General features: G+C 43.7%; 1 protein-coding gene and 1 long non-coding RNA gene across 2 annotated transcripts in view; one reads left to right on the top strand and one right to left on the bottom strand.

Moving 5' to 3' along the window:
- Nucleotides 1-12182: 12182 nt before the first annotated feature.
- On the bottom strand, nt 12183-15991 carry sox8a (SRY-box transcription factor 8a). The gene is made up of 3 exons (XM_076987203.1): nt 15131-15991; nt 14539-14768; nt 12183-14354 (listed from the first exon to the last, which is right to left on the bottom strand). Exons 1-3 carry the CDS (start codon nt 15532-15534, stop codon nt 13630-13632), a joined length of 1359 nt encoding a protein of 452 aa, XP_076843318.1. The 5' UTR covers nt 15535-15991; the 3' UTR covers nt 12183-13629.
- Nucleotides 15992-17711: 1720 nt separating this feature from the next.
- Nucleotides 17712-22860, top strand: part of LOC143487917 (uncharacterized) — a 12681-nt gene continuing 7532 nt past the window's right edge. The window contains exon 1 of the long non-coding RNA XR_013124422.1: nt 17712-18227. This is a non-coding gene — a long non-coding RNA (uncharacterized LOC143487917). The remainder of the gene's footprint in view (nt 18228-22860) is intronic.

Consider the following 22860-nt stretch of genomic DNA (forward strand, 5'->3'; position numbering starts at 1 on the left):
ATGATGGTATAACTGTTCTGTCTGTGGGTTGTATGCTGGAAGTGAGTGTTGCGTTCATGCCTTGTTGAGTCTGATACAGCCCTGCGTACCACCCTCCAAGTGTAAGTCCCCCGATGGCTCCCAAAGCTCCTTACTTTACAATTCAAATGATCCTGGTTACTGTGTCATGGAAGTGTGTGTGTAGCGGTGAGGGGTGTATGTGTGTGTGTGTGTGTGTGTGTGTGTGTGGGGGGGGGGGGTATGTGTTTGTATGAGGGTATATGTAGGCGTGAAAGTTTCCGTGTGTATGTGTTGAAGGAGGAATGTAAATTTGTAGGTTCAACAGGTCTAGGAGCCAAAAACAGGTCTGGAAACTAACGAACTTCCTGTTACAAATGAACCAGGAAAGACCCACTGAAATTACCTGGAACCCACTTGGAACACACACTGTCCCACTCTAAGCCAATTAATTTTATGTTTGCTAAAGCATAGTTTATTTTGTATAATTGAGTGTATAACAGTTTTATTCTTGAGTGTTTATAGCAACTATAATTGTATCATCCATTATGTGCAATCTATTCAGGTAGTGTGGGATTAAAAGCATTTCTGGAAAAGTGACAAAAAGTCCTGAATGAACAAATGAAATAAATGGATGGTGACTGGGAGAATATAAATGTGCTGCTGACAACTGAACACAAATACACACACACACACACACACACACACACACACACACACACACACACACACACACACACACACACACACACACACACACACACACACACACACACCGTTCTGTAAGGTGCATGCACCTGGTTTTCAGGAATAGATCAAGAATGGTAAGGTAATTGATGTTGATAAAGACTTTAACAAGGGGAGGAAGGTTTGTGAACAGCACCCACGGAGAATGAACGGTGAACACAGAACACAGGGAAAACACAGACATACAGACATTCTGTAACCTGTAGGACTGTAGAATAATCCCATGTGTTTCTAGATATTGCATTACTCCAATACATGTACTTCATTACTCAGATACATTTAATGTTCATAACATTACAAATTATCGTAGAAAATGCAGGAATAGCAATAAATACTATGAAATTGCTTATTTCTGCATTTCTGCATTATGTAAATTGTAATTATGCTTCTGCCTTCTTGTAAATTGTACTTTTTTTTACATTTATGTTGTAAGAGATATTGTCAGATTTAATTATATATATATATATATATATATATATATATATATATATATATATATATATATATATATATATATATTATAGAACTCCAGCCTCCATTCCTGGAAGGTTGTATACATTATATATATATAATATATAATATATAATGTATATATACATAATTTTATTATTAATTGATTCATTTATTTTTAGAATTTATCACTATTACATCAAATTACATGTCTAGACAAGGATTAGGCGGGATGAACTTAATATGCAATTATGCATAAAATTACTGTTGTTAATTAAGTAAATTACTCCATTATTATTTTTTAGTACTAGATCAACCTTTCAAAAATTCCACATTTGTGAACTGTGAACTGTGTTTCAGTTTGTGAACTGTGACCTTTTGCACAACCTTCATGCTGCTGAGGGAATAGCAACATTTTACTCGTGAAATGTTGGAGAAAAACCGCTCAAGCTTCTTTGTGTTCAGCACTAAAATGAACAGCTTCCCTAAAAATTCAGGCAGTGACACAATAATATCCTTCATTATTTGAGGATTTGGTGACCTGCAGTAACCTAAAGGTCTTTCAGCTTCCCCTTCAGGGCTTGGGTGAACCTCCCTCCAGGAATGGAGACAGGTCTTCTCAGGGATATCAAAGAGAGGAAGAGAGAAAGGGCTGTTTTATTAAAAAAGCCACCCACCAAAGACTGGATCACTTTACTGAATCATATAATCCCAATCGGCCTGCTTGCCACTCCGCCTGCCAGGGAACGAAACAGTAGCCACCTCACTAGTTCAATGGTTGCATGTGTGTGCACACGTGTGTGTGTGTGTGTGGGGGGGGGGGCATGCTGATACTGGCACTGACCCTCCAGTGGGACTTTAGGAATGCAGACCTCAAAACACCTCAAATGAGTGCAAATGGATCCAAATATAATCCAGAAATCATTTGAATCTTCCCCAAAAAGCAGCAAAATCTCAGCCCTGCTAAGTGGACATGTGTGTGCCTGTGGTTGGCTTTGCCTTGCCCCGCCCCTCGTGCATACATGCTTTCATCACCCCCTTTTTAATTTCACTGTGAAATCCCCAACAACCCCATCCAACCACTTATTGTTATTTTGAAAATCCACACAAACACACCCCTCCCCCATCCACTTGCCCCAAGCTCCCCCCTCCCCTCCTTCTATTGCTCATAAATCTTTTTAAACAGCCAGGCAGTACCAGGGGCCACCAACCGCCCCACCCCCTGGCCCCTCCCCCCTGGCTCCACCCCCCCTGTCAAAGCCAGTTCAAGCTTGTTAGCACTCTTAATGAATGGCCAGTCATTAGGAGGCAAGAGCGTGCAGTGATCACATCCACCAGTGTCATTCACCACAGCCATTTGTGGCGACATTACATTGTTCCCCAATGAAAAGACCAAATCTGGGTCCCGTTTCCCAAAAACATCATAGTGTTAAGACCGTCTTAAATGAGAGGGAATGTAACACACTATATCATTTAAAGCCTATATCATTTCATGATGCTTTGGGGAAACCCAGCCCTGATCAGTAACAGGAATAGCCGCTTCCCTGCGATGGTAAATGGCTTAGGTGTCAGATTTAATAAAAGTGAACCTCCAACTGTTTGACACCAGTCTTGATATTGGTCCATATGACACCAGTCTTGGTACTGGTCTGTTTGACACTAGCTGTGGTTTTGGTCTGGCAGTTTTGCTCTAAAAGCTTGGCCTGCTTGGGTTTTTGTTCTTCTGGTGTTTCAAGATGATGTGAGTTATTGTATTAAATCGCATTACAGGGTGGGTATGTCCATGGAAGGATGTGGCTTCTCTCTGTAGGTATTGGAGGCAGAATGTAAGTGATCGTCACACACCAGTAATATAATTCGAACAGGTTCCTGAAGTGACAGTTACTGCATGTTATCGCAGTACGTTACAGTGATAGTTTCAATTATAATCACACTATGCACTCAAAGGGTTTAAACTAAGATAGCTACAAAGATCTAGCACAAAGAAGTATTGTCTCACTGATTCTGGATTTTAGCATTTTTGAACAGAATGTACAGATTTGTTCATTCATCTTTTCTTCCAGAACATTTTCGGTTCACAGCGTGGCCAGTTCAGAACTGATGACATGAGAGATTGGTGTAAAACTGGAAGATGACATCAGTTGTGCTTGCTTAGTTCTGTCTGTCACCACAAAACACATGTCTTAAAAAAAAAACTAAAACATTTTGACCCTGCAATACGTTTTGTCCTTAGGACAGTAGTGTCCTCTTTCTTGTGTTTTTTGATGTGTTGTTCTTCTAACATCATGCCTTGTCTTAGTGAGCCCTGGGCAAATGGCTGCACGGGCGGTTTTGAACGCTCTTCACCTGTGCATATTGCATCTCTTAAGCCAAGCTGGCCAGAGCACGGTGTGAGGACGATGCCAGCGCCTCCATCTGCAGTTCTGTGTCATTTTGAGCCACAGCTCTGAATCACAGCAAGCAGAGGAAAGAGCACAAGCAATTACCCATGTCAGACCTCGCTCTCAGCTCCGCAGAAGACAGCCAGCCAGAGAGAGATAAAAGGAAAGCCAGAAACCACAGGCTCCATCTGGTTCCCTCTCATCCTCACCAGGCTGGGCAGGCTGAGGTAGGAGCTGTCTTCCCCAGGGCCGCCGGCAACCTCTGAACCTATGACCTGTGAACGCTACCCAACCACCGTAACATTGCCAGTCAACCGATATTAACAGACCCCGTTTAGATGCTGATGGCTTCCATTCACCATCAGCCATGTTAGCAAGTCTCTCATTCATTCGTCACTGTCTATTGTGTTTCCTCAAGTCGGAAAGAACATGTGTTTTGAATGGAGGAGCTTTGCATGATGTTTCACTGTTTGAACAAGGTGGATCGGTCTCATTGCACTCTCTCTCTCTCTCTCTCTCTCTCTCTCTCTCTCTCTCTATTTCTCTCTCTCTCTCTGTCTCTCTCTCTCTATTTCTCTCTGTCTCTCTCTATCTCTCTGTCTCTATCTGTCTCTTGCTCTCTCTCTGTCTCTATCTCTCTCTCTCTATTTCTCTCTGTCTCTCTCTATCTCTCTGTCTCTGTCTCTCTCTCTGTTCTTCCCTGAAGAAAGGCGCCACAGCAATGGGCCGCGGGTGACCTATGTAACCACGGTGGGGTTTCCGTGGTCACCTTCTCGCAGCCTTAAACGAACCCCAGCGTGCCTCTAGAAGAGCAGCCCTTCCATCGACCTCGCCACCACCAGCTCTCCTCTCCCCGCGTCTCCCCAGACGGCTCGTGGCTGATCTCCCCCTGGAGTCCTGCACATGTCCTCATGCTGCTGAGGAGGAAATTGTGCATGCGGTTAGTGTGTGAGGGGCATGTTTAGACATCAAGACCATGGGAAGCTTACTCTTAGTTTACATCTTACTCTTACTTTACACCTTTATTCTTAGTTTACATCTACAACTTTGATGCATCATATGTTGCTCTTGGTGTGCATTAGAGGTGGATCCTTTTTTGTTGTGTACGGGCTTGTTATCGGCTGCAATGAGAGCGTTTTGCTCTGACATTTCCAGTTTGACATTTCATAACATCAGGATTTGCGTATCTAACCATACATTTTCAGAGATGCAGAGGACAGGTAGAGCAGAGATGTACTTTGATAAAATAATGAAACTATTATTTTTCATTCAAAAAGAAATGTTATATTTTGGTTTGGCTAACCAAAAGTGCTGTACAACAGATTAAAAAAGTATACACAGTATCCATACACACACCCATATACATACATATATATACACATATACATACACATACATACACACACATATACACACATATACACATACATACATATATGTACATACCGTATATACATACATATATACATACACAACAGAAAACATTTATAACATTCAGAAGAAGCAGTGCCTTTGTACCTGATGTGTTATGGCTACTCATTTATTCAGTGATAAAGAACTTTCTCCTCTCCTTTCCTCTCCACTTTTCCCTTCTTCCTCTCTCCTCTCCTCTCTTATCCTCCTCTGTCCTCCTCCTCCTCCCTCTTGTTCCCCCCTCCCTCCTCACCTTCGGCAGTATGTCCCCCCAGTGATCCTCCCATTGTTTCATTCACCGACTAAATAGATTATTTGCATAGAGCACCCCGTCCATATCAAAGCCTAGACAGGGAGAAACTGTGGACTACTTCCAAACTCCCTGAAACAGGCCAAAACCGCATGGGAGAACAAACTCTCTTTTCCTCCCTCTCATGGTCTCTCTCTCTCCCTCTTCACTGCTCATTGTCATACAGCGAGAAGATATCGAGTGTGCTATGAGCATATGTTGTTGATCAAATGGATATCAGTGACTCACTTCGCTTTCGAAGTATCAAAATGCTGGTCCAATGTTTTGTGGTCTGCATTATTTGGAGAAGCTATTGGTTGCTACTTCATTATTTTTAAAGAAGTCTCACTGTTCGCCGTCTTGAGAGGACCTCTTTGATAAAGATTACAAATAAGGGATATACCGCAGAGAACGGCTCAAATTTTGTCACAATAGAGTAATTGTTTTCTATGCCGGGTTGTGTTTAGCCACACGCTGCTAGCAGTGCTAGCTGACAGGCTTTGCCGCTCCAACAGGGCTCACGCATTGCTATGCCAACACGGCACTAACGTTTAAAACTCCGGTCATGCTGTCCCTGCTTTTCGCTGCCAAAACAACAACTGAACTGCAAAGGAGGAAAAAAAAAAGACTTTCTCTCTCTCCTTTTCTCTGACCCATTCTCTCACCCTCTAGTTCTTTCTAAAAAATTTCTCTACTTTTTCTCGCTCCCATCCCTCCCTGCCCTTCCCCTCCTGGTTTATCTCGTTTTTTTTCTCCACCTCCATCCTGTGAGAGTATGAGAACTCTCCGCAAATGGTCCTCCCACGCGCGACATTCCAGGGGCGACAGAAAACCCACACACGCTGGTGGCGGTCTGTCGAGACGCACAAACAATGCCTGAAAGTGGGCTACCTAGCACGACGCAGAGCGCCCGAAGCCACGATGGTCTGGTCCAGCTCCCCGCTGCTCCAAGGTTCCTGTCTGTCACATTCCTCAAAGGCTTCTGCTCTGAAACCCTATTCTATATATATATATGATCATAATGGAGGAGAGACGATCATAGATCAGTACTCTTTTTCTTCCTATGAAAAGTACTGGTCTATCAAAGCAACGCTGTCTCATAGACGTTTTTGCTGATGTCTGTGATACTCTAGACACGCTTCCTGCCATCTCTTGTTTGGTCTGACTCCTCATAGCTACTCAGTTTGGCCCACTTCTGAAAAATTCAGACACATTCAACTCAAAATGACCCAAATGACTGTGTACAAATGAGAGAAATGAATGTCTGTGAATTGAATTAAAGTCCACACTGCAGTGGAGGTAGCCATTTTATTTGCACATAGCAGTCTCCATTCCTTACACAAAGGATGCCTTTCTCCTCTGTCTTGACTGCTCAGGCACAACCACTGTGTACCACCATCATACCTCCCCAGTAACCAACACTTACTTATACTACTCAATCAATGCAGTGTTGTTAAAGCTACGATATGTTATATATCAACCGGCAGTGGCACAGACAGCATGACGTATCTGACATCTCGAGCATGCACAATCATTGTCAGCAGTAAATAAATGTGTTCCCAAGAATTAATGTAGAGACAGAATGCAATGCATTTTGGGGTTTTCAGTATTCGTATATTTTAAATGATCATGCACATGTAATATATGGAAGTGTAGCATAAAAAAAAATGAACACCAAATCCTCTGATAGGAGAGAAAAGCTAAAGATGAAGAGATTCATAATAATGAGAGGAAAAAAACACAAGCATCTTATGAGAAATGACACAATTTATGCACCTTACAGCAGCAGTAAATTCCTCAAATTATGGATAATCCCATGACTGACCTCATGACCTGGTGGGATATTGGAAGCAGCATGTCCAATCATATCAGCTATTTCTGCCATACTTCTCATTCACTCAGAGGGCAGTGAGCAATGTTAATAACTCTCATCCATAATGTTTATTTTTTTATTTGCAAAAAGGTACGACATGTTGTATTGTTTGTAAATTGGGATTAAAATTTATTTTTTAACAAAACATAATTTAAAGTTTAAAATATGTATTATATTATCATAAAGTATTATTTTGAATTGCAACTATAGCTGGACATGGAATAAAATAATAATTTGAATGTTTAAATCAAACTGTTCAATAGTAAATGTCATGCTATTTAAATCCCCCCCAAAAAATTTTAAAATCCTGAAATATGCACAAAACTGTTCTGTTTTTAATATAAAACCTGAAGTGTCTAAACTGAAATCAGTCAAATATACGTATACCTAATTTCCATATGTGTATACCTACAAATGCCCTAAGCAGATGTGTTTGTTCTCTAGCAGGAAATGGATAGCTTGGTTTGTATGAGTACAGTTGCTAAACAGACCCAGCCCAGTACAGGAGTATCATGGAGCGTACTGGCCCAGTACAGAAGTGTCACGGAGCGTACTGGCCCAGTACAGAAGTATCGTGGAGCGTACTGGCCCAGTACAGAAGTATCGTGGAGCATACTGGCCCAGTACAGAAGTGTCACAGAGCGTACTGGCCCGGTACAGAATTGTCACGGAGCGTACTGGCCCAGTACAGAAGTGTCACGGAGCGTACTGGCCCAGTACAGTAGTGACACGGAGCATACTGGCCCAGTACAGAAGTATCGTGGAGCGTACTGGCCCAGTACAGTAGTGTCACGGAGCGTACTGGCCCAGTACAGAAGTATCGTGGAGCGTACTGGCCCAGTACAGTAGTGACACGGAGCGTACTGGCCCAGTACAGAAGTGTCACGGAGCGTACTGGCCCAGTACAGAAGTGTCACAGAGCGTACTGGCCCAGTACAGTAGTGTCACGGAGCGTACTGGGCCAGTACAGAAGTATCGTGGAGCGTACTGGCCCAGTACAGAAGTGTCACGGAGCATACTGGCCCAGTACAGAAGTGTCACAGAGCGTACTGGCCCAGTACAGTAGTGTCACGGAGCGTACTGGCCCAGTACAGAAGTATCGTGGAGCGTACTGGCCCAGTACAGAAGTGTCACGGAGCATACTGGCCCAGTACAGAAGTGTCACAGAGCGTACTGGCCCGGTACAGAATTGTCACGGAGCGTACTGGCCCAGTACAGAAGTGTCACGGAGCGTACTGGCCCAGTACAGTAGTGACACGGAGCATACTGGCCCAGTACAGAAGTATCGTGGAGCGTACTGGCCCAGTACAGTAGTGTCACGGAGCGTACTGGCCCAGTACAGTAGTGACACGGAGCGTACTGGCCCAGTACAGAAGTGTCACGGAGCGTACTGGCCCAGTACAGAAGTGTCACAGAGCGTACTGGCCCAGTACAGTAGTGTCACGGAGCGTACTGGCCCAGTACAGAAGTATCGTGGAGCGTACTGGCCCAGTACAGTAGTGTCACGGAGCGTACTGGCCCAGTACAGTAGTGACACGGAGCGTACTGGCCCAGTACAGAAGTGTCACGGAGCGTACTGGCCCAGTACAGAAGTGTCACAGAGCGTACTGGCCCAGTACAGTAGTGTCACGGAGCGTACTGGCTCAGTACAGAAGTATCGTGGAGCGTACTGGCCCAGTACAGAAGTGTCACGGAGCATACTGGCCCAGTACAGAAGTGTCACAGAGCGTACTGGCCCAGTACAGTAGTGTCACGGAGCGTACTGGCCCAGTACAGAAGTATCGTGGAGCGTACTGGCCCAGTACAGAAGTATCGTGGAGCGTACTGGCCCAGTACAGTAGTGACACGGAGCGTACTGGCCCAGTACAGAAGTGTCACGGAGCGTACTGGCCCAGTACAGTAGTGTCACGGAGTGTACTGGCCCAGTACAGAAGTGTCACGGAGCGTACTGGCCCAGTACAGTAGTGTCACGGAGCGTACTGGCCCAGTACAGAAGTGTCACGGAGCGTACTGCTCTAGTACAGAAGTGTCACGGAGCGTACTGGTCCAGTACAGAAGTGTTGTGGAGCATACTGGTTCAGTACAGAAGTGTCGTGGATAGTACTGGCCCAGTACAGTAGTGTCACGGAGCGTACTGGTCCAGTACAGAAGTGTCACGGAGCGTACTGGTCCAGTACAGTAGTGTCACGGAGCGTACTGGCCCAGTACAGAAGTTTCACGGAGCGTACTGGCCCAGTACAGAAGTGTCACGGAGCGTACTGGTCTAGTACAGAAGTGTCACGGAGCGTACTGGTCCAGTACAGAAGTGTTGTGGAGCATACTGGTTCAGTACAGAAGTGTCGTGGAGAGTACTGGCCCAGTACAGTAGTGTCACGGAGCGTATTGGTCCAGTACAGAAGTGTCATGGTGCGTACTGGTCCAGTACAGAAGTGTCGTGGAGCATACTGGCCCAGTACAGTAGTGTCACGGAGCGTACTGGTCCAGTACAGAAGTGTTGTGGAGCATACTGGTCCAGTACAGAAGTGTCGTGGCGTGTACTGGCCCAGTACAGTAGTGTCATGGAGCGTACCGGTCCAGTCTTATCCCTGTTCCTTCAGGCTTGTACAGGAAATAAGAGGAAGTCATTGTTGGTTCTGTCTGGACAGCTAGTTGCTTTGGCCAAAGTCTGCCAGTGGCTGCTGGTAAAACAGTGTTTGTTTAGTTAAATTGTTACTTCACTGCTAACAATATTAGCAGTGAAGTATTCTAAATGTCTTTGCCACTCTAATTTTCCCTATCTCCAAAATTAATCACAGAGCATCAAATTGAGTTGCATCATGCAAGTGTCTTTGTAGAACATGTCCAAGAGGTGAGAGCAGTTCAAACAAGTGATAACGACACTTTATGTCTAGTTCATTTCCCTTGCAAATCTGCTCCGAGTTCACATGCACGTACACACACACACACACACACACACACACACACACACACACACACACACACACACACACACACTGACTCCTTAGGCTCTGAATGAAAAAGCCAGCTAGGCTCATGATGAGTGTATTGCTCTGATAAATGTCCGTCTCTCGGACGATGAGGTTTGGTAGGGCAGTAATGGCAGCCCTGTTCCCCTTCACCCCAACTCTCCTTTCCCGGGTTCAACAAGTTTTTTTCTTATGCAATTCTCCCCTCCAATCACTCTGCATCTCTTTGAAGAATGTGGAGGCAGCAGATGGTGCACAAGGCGAAGAGAGCATGTGTACACATGGAACGCCCGCTCGGCTCTTTACGTCCATATGTTCCTATGTGAAAATACTAATACAACAGAGGAGATGCAACAGAGATTTTGTACCTCTGAGACTATTTACTTCCCTTTTGCCTGGGAGTATCTCTTTCTCCATCTCTCTGCCGTTTGCTCACTGCGTGTTTATGCGCGCGTCTGTGTGCATGAGTGTACACACGCCATGGATTATTGGGGGTGTGTTAACTCTGAGTAGGTCAGTGGGAACAGGTACATCACACCCATATGTTGCCCTGGTTTGACTATTTGTGCGTTATGCGCCAGTACCAGCGTTTTGGTCCAGGCCGTGGAGGTTCTGATGGGCAAGCGCTTCACTTCACTGCTATTGTTTGGCCATTAGGAGCTCCTGAAGGTTCTGTCACCAACTGTGGACGTGGAACAAGACTCAAGACCCTGAAGCGCTTGTTTCATCGACCTGCGTTCACGTCTGCTCCTTCTCAAGAGTTCCTCCTGAAACTCTTTGGCGAACAATGTGGGGAGAAGAAGAGTTTGAAGGAGAAACACACGTTCATTCTCCAGCCACCCACATCCCATCTGCTCATGAAATGCCTGTTTTATTATTATCGGTGCCGTTGTCACAGTTATGATTTTAAGTTTGTTTCTTGCCGTGGTCGTCGTTGTCATCGTTGTTGTTGTTTTTTTTCTGTTTGAGGAGAATTGCACTATGAAACGGTGGAGTGGGGAGAAATTCCACCCCGTGTGCATCTAATCGCCCGTTCTCAACCCTCTTAATGACTTGTCAGTTCTCCTGCTCTTCCATTTTCTGTCCAATTAATTCTTTTCTTGTGCTCCGGATAAAGACAGACAATAGGGCCCCTCCACCACATAATAAATCATTAAAATTCAGCGGCTCTGCTCTGTGGCACTTGGCTGTCTCTCTCCACCAGTCGGGTTCAGCTGATCGGTATGCATGCCAGGGCCCAGTTTGAAATTCTGCTCTACAGAAGGGGAGCACTGGAGTTTTCTCGCCTTTGCCCTATTTCAACTGTATGTCAACTTTAGGGCCAGCTGGGATGTGTTTTCATGAATATTCCCACATTTAAAAGATGAGTCATGAAACGCCATACCAACACATCAGTGTGTCCCATCAGTGTGACTCATTAATGTCTTTCCTTCTTCTCTCCAAAATTAGAGGTGCTCTTTCCTGTCACCCCGCAATGAAAAGTCTGCTGTAAAATAAAAGCTTATGAACAAAATGAAGACTTATGAACCAATAATTAATCAAACAATTAAAATAGAATATCAGGACATTTAATGCACTTTAATATTTATGGTTGAGGAGCTCTGTAGGTGTTTCTGTTGTGACTGCTTCACAAGACAAACTACACAAGTTCATCAAACGCAGGAATTGGTAATGAGTATGTCATGATCACACATTCTAGCAATACTATTAAGGTACTCCCTAACACCATAGATACATTACACATAGACTTATTTAAATGCACTGATAGATTTTTATATTGTTTGAATGTGTATGTATATACATGTATTTGTTTGTATAGGCTGTATTCCTACTTAATCAGGTCATCTGCCGGTTCTGGTAAGCGTGAAAGAGCAGAGACAGCTGTGCATAACGACAGTGAATAAAAATGTCGCTTGCAGCAGCTGTTTTAAAGGGGAAGGTGGTTATACTGCAGTTCATGCCAACTAACTTTCTATTTGCTAACAGAAAGGACATAGGACACACAACACAGCAACATAAAATGGCTTCACCTTTTAACAAAATCGAGAAAGCAGTGGTTCAGGAAGAAAAAAAAGTTTATTATTTTTCACAGATATGGCCAGCAATTAAGGTTAGCTTCTTGTAAGAATGCACGTGTTAACACAAAATAATAAAAAAAAACAGCCGGGTTATTTAAATGGCCCAACAGGGAAAGTGTAGAGAAAACAATGTTTGTTTCTCACAAATGAAAGCAATCAACATTTTAAAAACAATTATGATATGAATCTCAGTGGCACCAAATACAAAACCGGTAGGACACTTCTGAAGCAACAGGTTTAAAATGAACGGAAAAAAGGATTGCCTGAAATCCTTTTAATAAGATTGCGTATATAGTCTTGCGTATAGTTGCACGCAAGTCTGAGGCAATCTAAATCACACAAAGGCAGGGTGCAGTAATTTTCAAAAGGTATTTCTATATTGTTTGTCATCGTGTTGTTTATTCGGTTTATCTTCACTGAGTAGAATTCCGGGCATAATTTTTTTAAGTGCTACGTCAGCTCATTGGTGAGCAGCGCGGAAATGGCCAACCTGTTAGCGTCACGATGCACCCCATATTACCCCATATTACCCACCCCCCCTTCAAAAAAAATAACCCAGCTGACGCGTCACTCACTGTGTTTCGGTGTTATCTTACCACATTTCCTTTACCATAACATCATGACTAATTGCAATTCGATAAGCATGCAGACACCTGTTCTATCACGCAGAGTTACATTTTTCTGAATCTGTTGCTTTTTCTGAATAACATGGAATGAACATATGTGATTTTGTTTTCTTTCCAGGAATGCCCTGTAATAATACAAATGATGTGAAATCGGCACAAAATGCAATATTTGTCTGTAGCAGTCATCCCCACCAATTCACAACCCCCAAAAAGCTTTTTACACTATACAACTGAAACACAACAAAATGAGAGAACAATTAACATAAATACAAAGGGAATATCTCTAAGCAAAAAGAAAATATTTTTGATTAAAATTAAGACGTGAGTGACCAATCGGTAGTGAGATGTTTTACAGCTGACTCTGTAACTTGTAGCAACCGTTACTGCTTCATATTTTTGAAAATAATTGGTCCCAGTGCACATGTGTATTTGTGTCTCCATCTGTCTAGTAAAAGGATTTGGCTTGTTTCTCTACTCTCCTACACAACTCAGGGCATATACATAGTCACAAAAAAAAGAGAAGTAGAACCGTAGGAGAGCATGAACAGAGAGGAGAGAACCCAGGACAGGTGGCCCTCACAGAGGATCTCCACGTGCCATGTAGGCACCAATACATCATGTTCATGGAGGCGTGTGTGTGTGTGCGTGTGTGTGTGTGTTGGGGGGGGTATGATCAATTGTACAAAATCAGCAGGCACTTTTTCTTCTTCTCTTGTATGGGCAAATGTCCCCCGAATTTTCTCGACTACTGCTATTCCTTCATAACTGCGTCCGGAGCGTGGACAAAGTTTGCAAGGGGGGGGGAGCGTTCAAGGCCTTGACAGTGTGGTGTAAACCGGCGTGTCCCAGTTTGCCGTGGGGCTGTGAGAGGGAGGGATGGTCAGGCTGTTGAGGATGGGGCCTCCGTAAGCCCTGCGCGAGGAGTGGAAGTAAGGGTACTGGTAGAGGCTGGAGGTGTAGCCGGAGTAGGGGCTGTAGTAGTTGGGGCTCTGCAGGTCCGCATAGTCACACTGGGAGCCGGGAAAAGAGGCGGCGCAGCTCTGGGTGGCGTACGAGCCGTAGTCGGGGTGGGAGGGCGACCCGTGAGAGTGCTCGCTGTAGTGGCTGGGGCTCAGCTGTTCCGTTTTAATGTGAGGCCTATGTTGGCCCACATCGCCTCCGCCCGTGGGGGAGGCGGAGGCGCCCAAGGACGAGGTCGCGGCCCCTTTGCGGCTCCAGCCGGTGCCGGCGTGGCTGTAGGACACAGCGTAAGCGTTGGGGTTGGGCCCGTGTGCGGGCTCCGAGGGTGCGGAGGGGCCCGATGCACCCGGGTGCCCGTTCACTGGAAGATACTGGTCAAACTCGTGCACGTCAAAGGCCTCCATGTTGCCGATGACGTCCGTGCTGAGCTCAGAGATGTCCACGTTGCTGAAGTCGATGTTCTGTCTCCCCGTGTCCAGCAGGCGTCTTCCTTCGTGTTTCAGGTCTTGCTTCGGCCCGTGATGGAGGTCAGTTTTTGGGGTTGTTGGTGGTGTGGGTGGCCCATGTGGTTGTCCTAAAGCATAAAAAAAAATTATCAAATAAAGCATTTTCTGAAGTTACAAGGTCCACAGTAACAGATGTTAAATAAACTCACCAAAAGTTTAAATAGCGAAACAATGGTTGCCATTTCAACAACCATATTCAGTGAAATTCCACACAGGTGCCACTGGTGTTTCCTGTCTGTAGCTTTCACTCACCTGAATGGTCGGGGTGGTGATGGTCCGCTAATCCCAGGCTGCCCAGTCCTGGCTCAGCTTTGTACATCTGATGGCTCAGCTCTGCCCCGGAGTCGGAGTCACTCTGCCCCGGCTTCACACTCTTGCGACGTCTAGGCTGGTACTTGTAGTCGGGGTGATCTTTCTTGTGCTGCACCCTCAGTCTCTCTGCTTCCTCTACAAACGGTCTCTTTTCGTTCTCTGATAACAAGCTATGGTAGGAAGCAGGAAGTTGAAAAGCCATTATAAATCATATGTATAATGTTTGTTACATAATATATATCAGAGTCCATCACACGATGAACTGTGAAAAACCCATACATTCTTTATTAATAAGTAGCAATCTTAATCTTCCAGTTGTTCACCAAATAAAAATTACTAAGCTCTATATACATCATGCCAGACATCTACATCACTATTCCAGCTGGAAAGACACCGTTTAAAGTTGAATGAGAAGTAAAACTATCCATGAATGTCACATGGGAATCACATTACCGTAATAAAAATCAATGATGAGGAAATATTTGCACTTCATTCAAAGAAAACTCTTGACTGTTTTAAAGCTCGGACTTACCGCCACAGTTTGCCCAGAGTTTTGCTGAGTTCAGCGTTGTGCAGATGTGGATACTGATCCGCCAGCTTCCTCCGCGCCGCTTGAGCCCACACCATGAACGCGTTCATCGGCCGTTTGACGTGAGGCTTGGACTTGAGCGAGCCGTTTCCCCGAACCGGCATCGGTACCAGGGACCAGTCGTATCCCTTCAGTACCTGCGACACCGCATCTCTGATGCACGCCGGGAACCTGTCGTCGTCCTCGTCTAGTTTCTTGCACAGGGCAGAGTTCAGCGACCCATGCCCGTCCGAACCCGCCGGAGAGGACGGGGCGTCCGAGTCCGACTCGTCCTGAGACATGGAGCTGGACGTACCTGTCGGGCTGCAGGGCGGGTCAGTCGCACACCTGTCGCGCTCCTCCGTCATCCTGTCCTCTGGCCAGCTTCAGCAGGTAAAATCCGTCTCGTGTTTCACTTACTGAACTGCGCGTCAACAAACGTTATGCGGATATATCGCAGTCGTTACAAAAATGCGTTAACGCGCGCGGAAGGTTTTAGAATCCCGAGTGTGGATTTAGTCGACGCTGTTCTACGCAGTTGTGATCAGTTGTGATCTCGCAGTGAAACTTGGTGACAGTCGATCAAGACTTTCTATGAAGTTCGAGCGCGTCACGGCGCGCCTCGCTCCTGATTGGTGGACTGCCATCGAATACTGCGTTCTGATTGGCCAAGGACGTGATCTCAATCAAGTCATCTGATATACTGCTTTCAGTACTTCGGTATTAATTTACACTTAAGAGATGATCAGTTTTTTAATGATCGGTTCATTATTGTCCTGACATGTTAAAACTGATTTCAAAGTCTGAAAGCATTGTGTGTCAAAGAATTTACAAACAATTATAACCTATTTATTGGTTATTTGAACAATAAATAGATCAATTATACATTTACGATATATAAACGTTTACTCGCATTGAATTAGAAAAAAATCTATTATTATTATTATTATTATTATTATTATTATTATTATTATTATTATTATTATTACATATTCATATTAATGGTGCCCAATTATAATAAAGAATTAAGATTTTATGAAAACTGATTAAAAACCCCCTCTAACCCTACAAATAAAATAGGTCTACCCCGTGATGTTGAAAACACTCTTTTTCCACTGTCAGAAAACAAAATCCTACAAAGACGTGGTGATAAAGAAAGTGTGAGCTCGCGCTGCATGCACGTGCAGTATTACACCGCACATTCTGCCTATAGGCTGCAAACACTGCACATGTAAACGAACATCGTAAAGCGGGACTTTTGCATGCACAAACTGCGTCTAGCGTTATCACCTGTCACTTTCCCTCGCAACCTACAAAGTTATGGCGTGACTATTTGGTTATTTTCACTGATGTCTTCACTTTGTCTTAGACAATCGTTCGTTTCATAAAAACTTTCGACCTTATTATCAAAAGGTCTACGATTTCGTTTCAGTTTTTCCACTTAGAAACGCTACGTAAAATGTACCTGGAGGAAATCATTTTAATGCGCTAATTAAAACGGAGAAGAACGTATATTCTGGCAGAATATCCACGTACAAGAAATCAAATATATGTTCTATATGTAATTTTCCTTTATTTCTCTCAGTTATGGTATATAACGGTTTCATTTTAGGTTAAAGATCTTAATGTGGTGTCTCATATAAATTGTACATTTAGCCTTAACCACGACTAAGTACTCTGCAAATAGGATATGCGATTACATTTGAGGGTGTTTGTGACTGGTTTCTGTAGACAATTCAGATCTAATATCTAACAGTCTAACAGTTACTGCTACCACCACTACTATTACTACTACTACTACTACCATTACCACTACTACTACTACTACTACTACTACTACTACTACTACTACTATTACTACTACTACTACTACTACTACTACTACTACTACTACTACTACTACTAATAATAATAATAATAATAATAATAATAATAATAATAATAATAAATCATACTATAGATCAATTATAATAGCATACTGGAAATAAACTAGCAGACTGATGTCCATCTAACCTGAGTCTGCCTGAGCTCTACTTCTGTAGATGTGTTCTGCTGCTCCTCCAATATGGGCATCAATGATCTGTCCTGCATTATTCCATCGCACGTTTGACACGTGAGTCTGCAGTGTGGAAGTGAGTCTTCACAAGAGAAACAACCACTTGTTACACCTCAGGTGTGCATTTTTATGGAGATTTAATATTGACAGTTGAAAATCCATATCTATATTTTACTTTTTGTTTTAATGAAAAATAAAATGTAATCAACATTAGAGTTAGATGAGTTGGGCAGGTGTTCTGCTCACATAATAATTTGGGCATTTTGAAACTTTATGTAGCTAATTCACTTTTTGTAGTTCTTTCAGTTCAGATGCACAATGCAAAGCCTTCTGTTCTTACTTCAACCTGCCGACGTCCTTTCTGCAGTGCCAGTACTGTCCTAATTTGAATGTACACAAATGGAGCAGACTTATATTCACACATGGTGGATGCCATATAAAGAATCCTCCTGTTGTAGTAAAACAAAGACCTCTGTCAGCCTTTGATACGATAGCATACAAGGGAGCTCCAACGTCAAACGTCAGGCCTACCTAAAGGTCTCTTTGTTATTCCCGTCATTACAGGTTTCTCAGTTAAAAGGGAAGTTCATCTCTGACAGCAGACTGTTTTTTATCCATGACACACATTACACTTAAAAAAAAAAACCAGACCTTTAAGAGTAAATGCGAACCACAGCGTGTGCACCCATAAGAGAGAAAGACAGAGAAACGTGTAGATAAGCGAAGAGATTGAATCACAGCCTTTGTGAGTGTGTCTTTGTGTGCTTCTATTGCCAAGTTGATGTTTATCAGCAGGCTTTACCATGAAAAGACGAGGTATGTTCCACTTGGCAGGCATTTTAGTTTGGTGAATGCTTGCTGTAGGTGCCTGGGATATCAGAGCAGAAAGTGACGTCCGGATTTTATTCACATGGAGAAAGTGAGAGGAGATTGTTCTTGCTTTGTGGATTCTTCTTTAATGGTAACAGAGTGATGATATATAAGCTGTGTTGTGTGGCCCTTGAGGTAAGTAAGTCTTGCAGCTATTCATAATTTAGTTTGAAAGGGTGACATAGAACATTATAAATCAGACATAATTAGCTGATTCATAGATTTATAATTCTGTCAAATATTTCAATCATCCATTTGAAACAGGGGCTGTATTACATAGTTGATGTCTGCTTATTAGTTTGATGTCAAACAGGTACTCAAATGTCTTGTTCTTGGCAACACAAAGTGCAATTCATTCAGACTGTAGGTCACTGTAATAATTTTTCATTCAGGGCATTGATGTTTCATCTTGTTTGTGGATCACACAGAAGTGTTTAATGAAATCATATAAAATAAAAATTGCTCTAATGTATATTTTACCGTTAGCATAAATTAGTTACTACAGTAAAATATTTGAAAAGGCAAGAAGTTTTTATTATTTTAAAATTTGATTTAAAGGATTCCACTAACATGCATGGTCCATATCGATAATAAATGTTCAGCTGCTCTGAAGAATTTTGAATAGACAGGAGCATCTGTCAGAGGGAGTAGGACAACCAAACCTCTTACTCAGCAAAACATTGCAGAGAGGTTCAGTTTCAGCTCACAATTAATGCTAGAACGTATCTTTGCCCAAAATTCAGAGAGAGGCATAACATTGATTAGCAGCTGTTTTCACTTGTTGCCAAGCAGAGGGGCCGGTGGTTTGGGTCTGGTGTAAGGAGAGGGCAAAACGTAGGGAAAGAGCTGTGGTAAAATGAATCCAGAGTTTAACCTTCATGGCTCTGTGTTGTGGAGAGAGCTCTGTCTGTAAGCACTCCACACTCTGACATAGAAAGACAGAGGAGGGGAGAGAATAGAAGAGAGAGAGAGAGAGGGGGGGGGGGGGGTGAAGAAGGACTCACATGAACCCAGACTGGGAAGGAAGGTTTTAATTTCAGCTTTTCTGTTTTCTCAAAGGGAGGCCTTGGTTAGAGACACCCCCAGCACCACCAGCACTAGCTTGGATCTCACACACCAGGGTCAGATTTACCTCTATAGTCTCAAATATATTATATCCTATATTCAGTTACAGACTTACCAACTAAAACTCATCTACCCTACAATGTCCGTTTGAGTCTCTTTGTTTTGACCACTTCCTTTGTCATAGTGGAAAATCATGGGTGTCAATCAAGTAACAAATATTTTTCAGATGAGTAATTGCTCATATTTTCATACTAATTTCTGACACAAGTTAACCATAAGCCATGACTTGTGTATAGGTGACAGAAATGTTTACAGGTACAATCTTGCAATGACACTTAGCTTAATAAGTACTGTTGCTATTGCCAAGGAGCCCAATGACCACGGAGAGACCATGTCCCATCACATGGAGAGACCATGTCCCATCACATGGAGAGACCATGTCCCATCACATGGATGGACCATGTCCCATCACATGTATGGACCATGTCCCATCACATGGATGGACCATGCCCCATCACATGGAGAGACCATGTCCCATCACATGGGGAGACCATGTCCCATCACATGGAGAGACCATGCCCCATCACATGGAGAGACCATGTCCCATCACATGGAGGGACCATGTCCCATCACATGGAAGGACCATGTCCCATCACATGGAGAGACCATGTCTCATCACATGGAGGGACCATGTCCCATCACATGGAGACCATGTCCCATCACATGGAGACCATGTCCCATCACATGAAGAGACCATGTCCCGTCACATGAAGAGACCATGTCCCGTCACATGGAGGGACCATGTCCTGTCACATGGAGACCATGTCCCATCACATGGAGGGACCATGTCCCATCACATGGAGACCATGTCCCATCAAATTGAGAATGGAAAGATTCATTCTATAGGTCTCACTTTGATTCCTCCAACTTCTCCTAACAGTGCAGAAATATTTGCAAGTTCACCATGTTAAGAACTGTCCCAGTTAAGTACTGTCCCAATTTCTTCAGATGTCTTCTTTGGAAGGCATGTCCCAAAACCATGTCAAAGGATTTTCAAGTGTATCCACTGTAGGAGAGAATGAAACCTTTGGGTGACACCCACACCATGACTGCACATAACAGCCGCTCAATTTCCACATAAGACTTGCAGATCTTTTTGAGTAGTGCCTGCAGTATTTCAAATGACAATGGAAAGTTACAAATTTAATAAATTAATGTTGTGATCAGATGTGTTTGGAAACAAGTCAGATTTAGCTGAGACTGCACGAAAGGAACCATTTCTAACACTTCATCTTATTACCTCAACGCTCTTCTCCCTCATCTGCTTTGTGAACTTTGAGCTGGATGATGTGTGGGGGAGGGAAAGGAACAAGTGAAGGGAATGAGGAAGCCGTTCTGGGAGCGAGCCACGGTTCAGGCTGTGAACCCCTGAGCTCCATCTCTCCCCTGCCCACATCTTATTGCCCTCATCTTCACCCAGGCTGCTGTAGCCACGGCCAAACCACACAGTAAACAAGCTCTTACGGCTACTGTGCCACAACACAGCTCTTTGAAACTGTGACCAAATTACAAGTCTCTCTGCCCCCCCACCCCCCCAAACTCACTCATTCTTTCATTCTCTCAATGTCTGTCTCTTCTTTTACAGTTTACCACACGGTCTTCATGATTAGGTGTTAAAAAAGATAAAATTGTATCATGTAATCTCTCAATACTTTCATGTACATAAGAAAGTCAAAAAAGTATGCACAGCCTATCCACCCCATTCCTTCCACTCAAAAGGACAGTCGTTATCTTGTAGGCCTGTACCCTTGTGGCCATTTACCCTTCTAGCTTTTTACCCTTCTAGCCCTTTAACCTTCTAGGCCTGTACCCTTCTAGCACTGTACCCTTGTAGCCATTTACCCTTCTAGCCCTTTACCCTTCTAGGCCTGTACCCTTGTAGATGTGTTTTGCAGGTTGTGGGGTCTGCTGTGAGTAACTGGCCCATGGACCTGCACATGTTCACGTAGACTTGCCATTTGACATTTGCTGGTTCTAATCATGCCCCACCTCCAAGCAGCTGCTGCAAGTTAGGCCCGCCCAATGACCCTTGACCCCCACCTCTCCTAAATTAATCTATAAAAATATCTTAATGAGGGGTTTACTGGGCCAAGTGGAGTTTTTATTTAAACCTATTAGTAGACCCTGAGAGAATCTTGAGAGGTGTGCACCAGGAGGATATTACACACTGAAGGAAACGATTAGTACAGACATCTAAGTATAAACGGGTCTGCAGTCTTTTCAGTGACTTCAGGAAGATATTTCAATTACTTCCAGATTCTGTCATGTTTTTTCATTCTCTCAGACACACTGCTGTCTTGTTAGTCAAAACTAATGCTACTGGGACACTTTGGACTTGATTATTGCAGATCTTGTCCAGTGCACAACTGCAAAGCAGTTTCATTGGTTAGAGGTACCTGATGGAGTTAGCAGCCCACATCTATACCTGTAGGCATGAAATTGAGTCTTTGTCCCCATCCATAGATGAATGATGTGTGTAGTGCTTTGGCTGGCAGTGACTGTGTTCTTATTTTACTCAAGATGATGGACACTTATCATATTGATCCAATATGCTGGATCTTGAGATTGAGATGAAACTCTTGCATTGTGAGGAGTTTCTTTGTCTTGATGTCAGGACTTCTATACAGGGGGTCCTCGACTTATGATGTTGATCCGTTCCTACATCGCGTCGTAAACCGATTTTCAGTGTAAGTCGGAACATACCTATATACTATATGTAAATAACATACTGTAAGCACTTATCCTATCCTAACACCTATCATATTTAATGGGGGTATATACAGCGACAGGGGTGACGCCGTCCTCCTCTGTCCTGAGCCGCGTAGCCGTGTATTCTTTTGCCGCGCACACCAAACACAAAGTTTGCGTTATGACGTTATGATGTTACGACGTTATGACGTTATGACGTTACAACGTTTACGAAGCAAAACCACTTAAGTCGAAACAAGGCTTTATGCAGTAAATGGGAGATGTGTCATAACCATGAAACTCGGGACTGATGTAACCTGAGGACCCCCTGTATTCCCCTTTGGCCATATATATACACTACTATATTGCCAAAAGTTTTTGCTCACCCATCCAAATTATCGGAATCAGGTGTTCCAATCACTTCCATGGCCACAGGTGTATAAAATTATGGTGTGGGGTTGTTTTTCAGGAGCTGGGCTTGGCCCCTTAGTTCCAGTAAAAGGAACTCTGAATGCTTCAGCATACCAAGACATTTTGGACAATTCCATGTTCCCAACTTTTTGGTAACAGTTTGGAGCTGGCCCCTTCCTCTTCCAACACGACTGTTCACCAGTGCACAAAGCAAGGTCCTTAAAGGCATGGATGGCAGAGTCTGGTGTGGATGAACTTGACTGGCCTGCACAGAGTCCTGACCTCAACCTGATAGAACACCTTTGGGATTAATTAGAGCGGAGACTGAGAGCCAGGCCTTCTCATCCAACATCAGTATGTGAGCTCACAAATGCACTTCTGGAAGAATGGTCAAAAATCCTCATAAACACACTCCTAAACCTTGTGGACAGCCTTCCCAGAAGAGCTGAAGTTGTTCTAGCTGCAAAGGGTGGACCAATGTCATATTGAATCTGGATTAGGAATGGGATGTCACTTAAGCTCATATGTGAGTCAAGGAAGGTGA

Source organism: Brachyhypopomus gauderio, chromosome 2 (genome assembly GCF_052324685.1).
Source record: "Brachyhypopomus gauderio isolate BG-103 chromosome 2, BGAUD_0.2, whole genome shotgun sequence".
In the NCBI taxonomy this organism is placed as follows: Eukaryota; Metazoa; Chordata; class Actinopteri; order Gymnotiformes; family Hypopomidae; genus Brachyhypopomus; species Brachyhypopomus gauderio.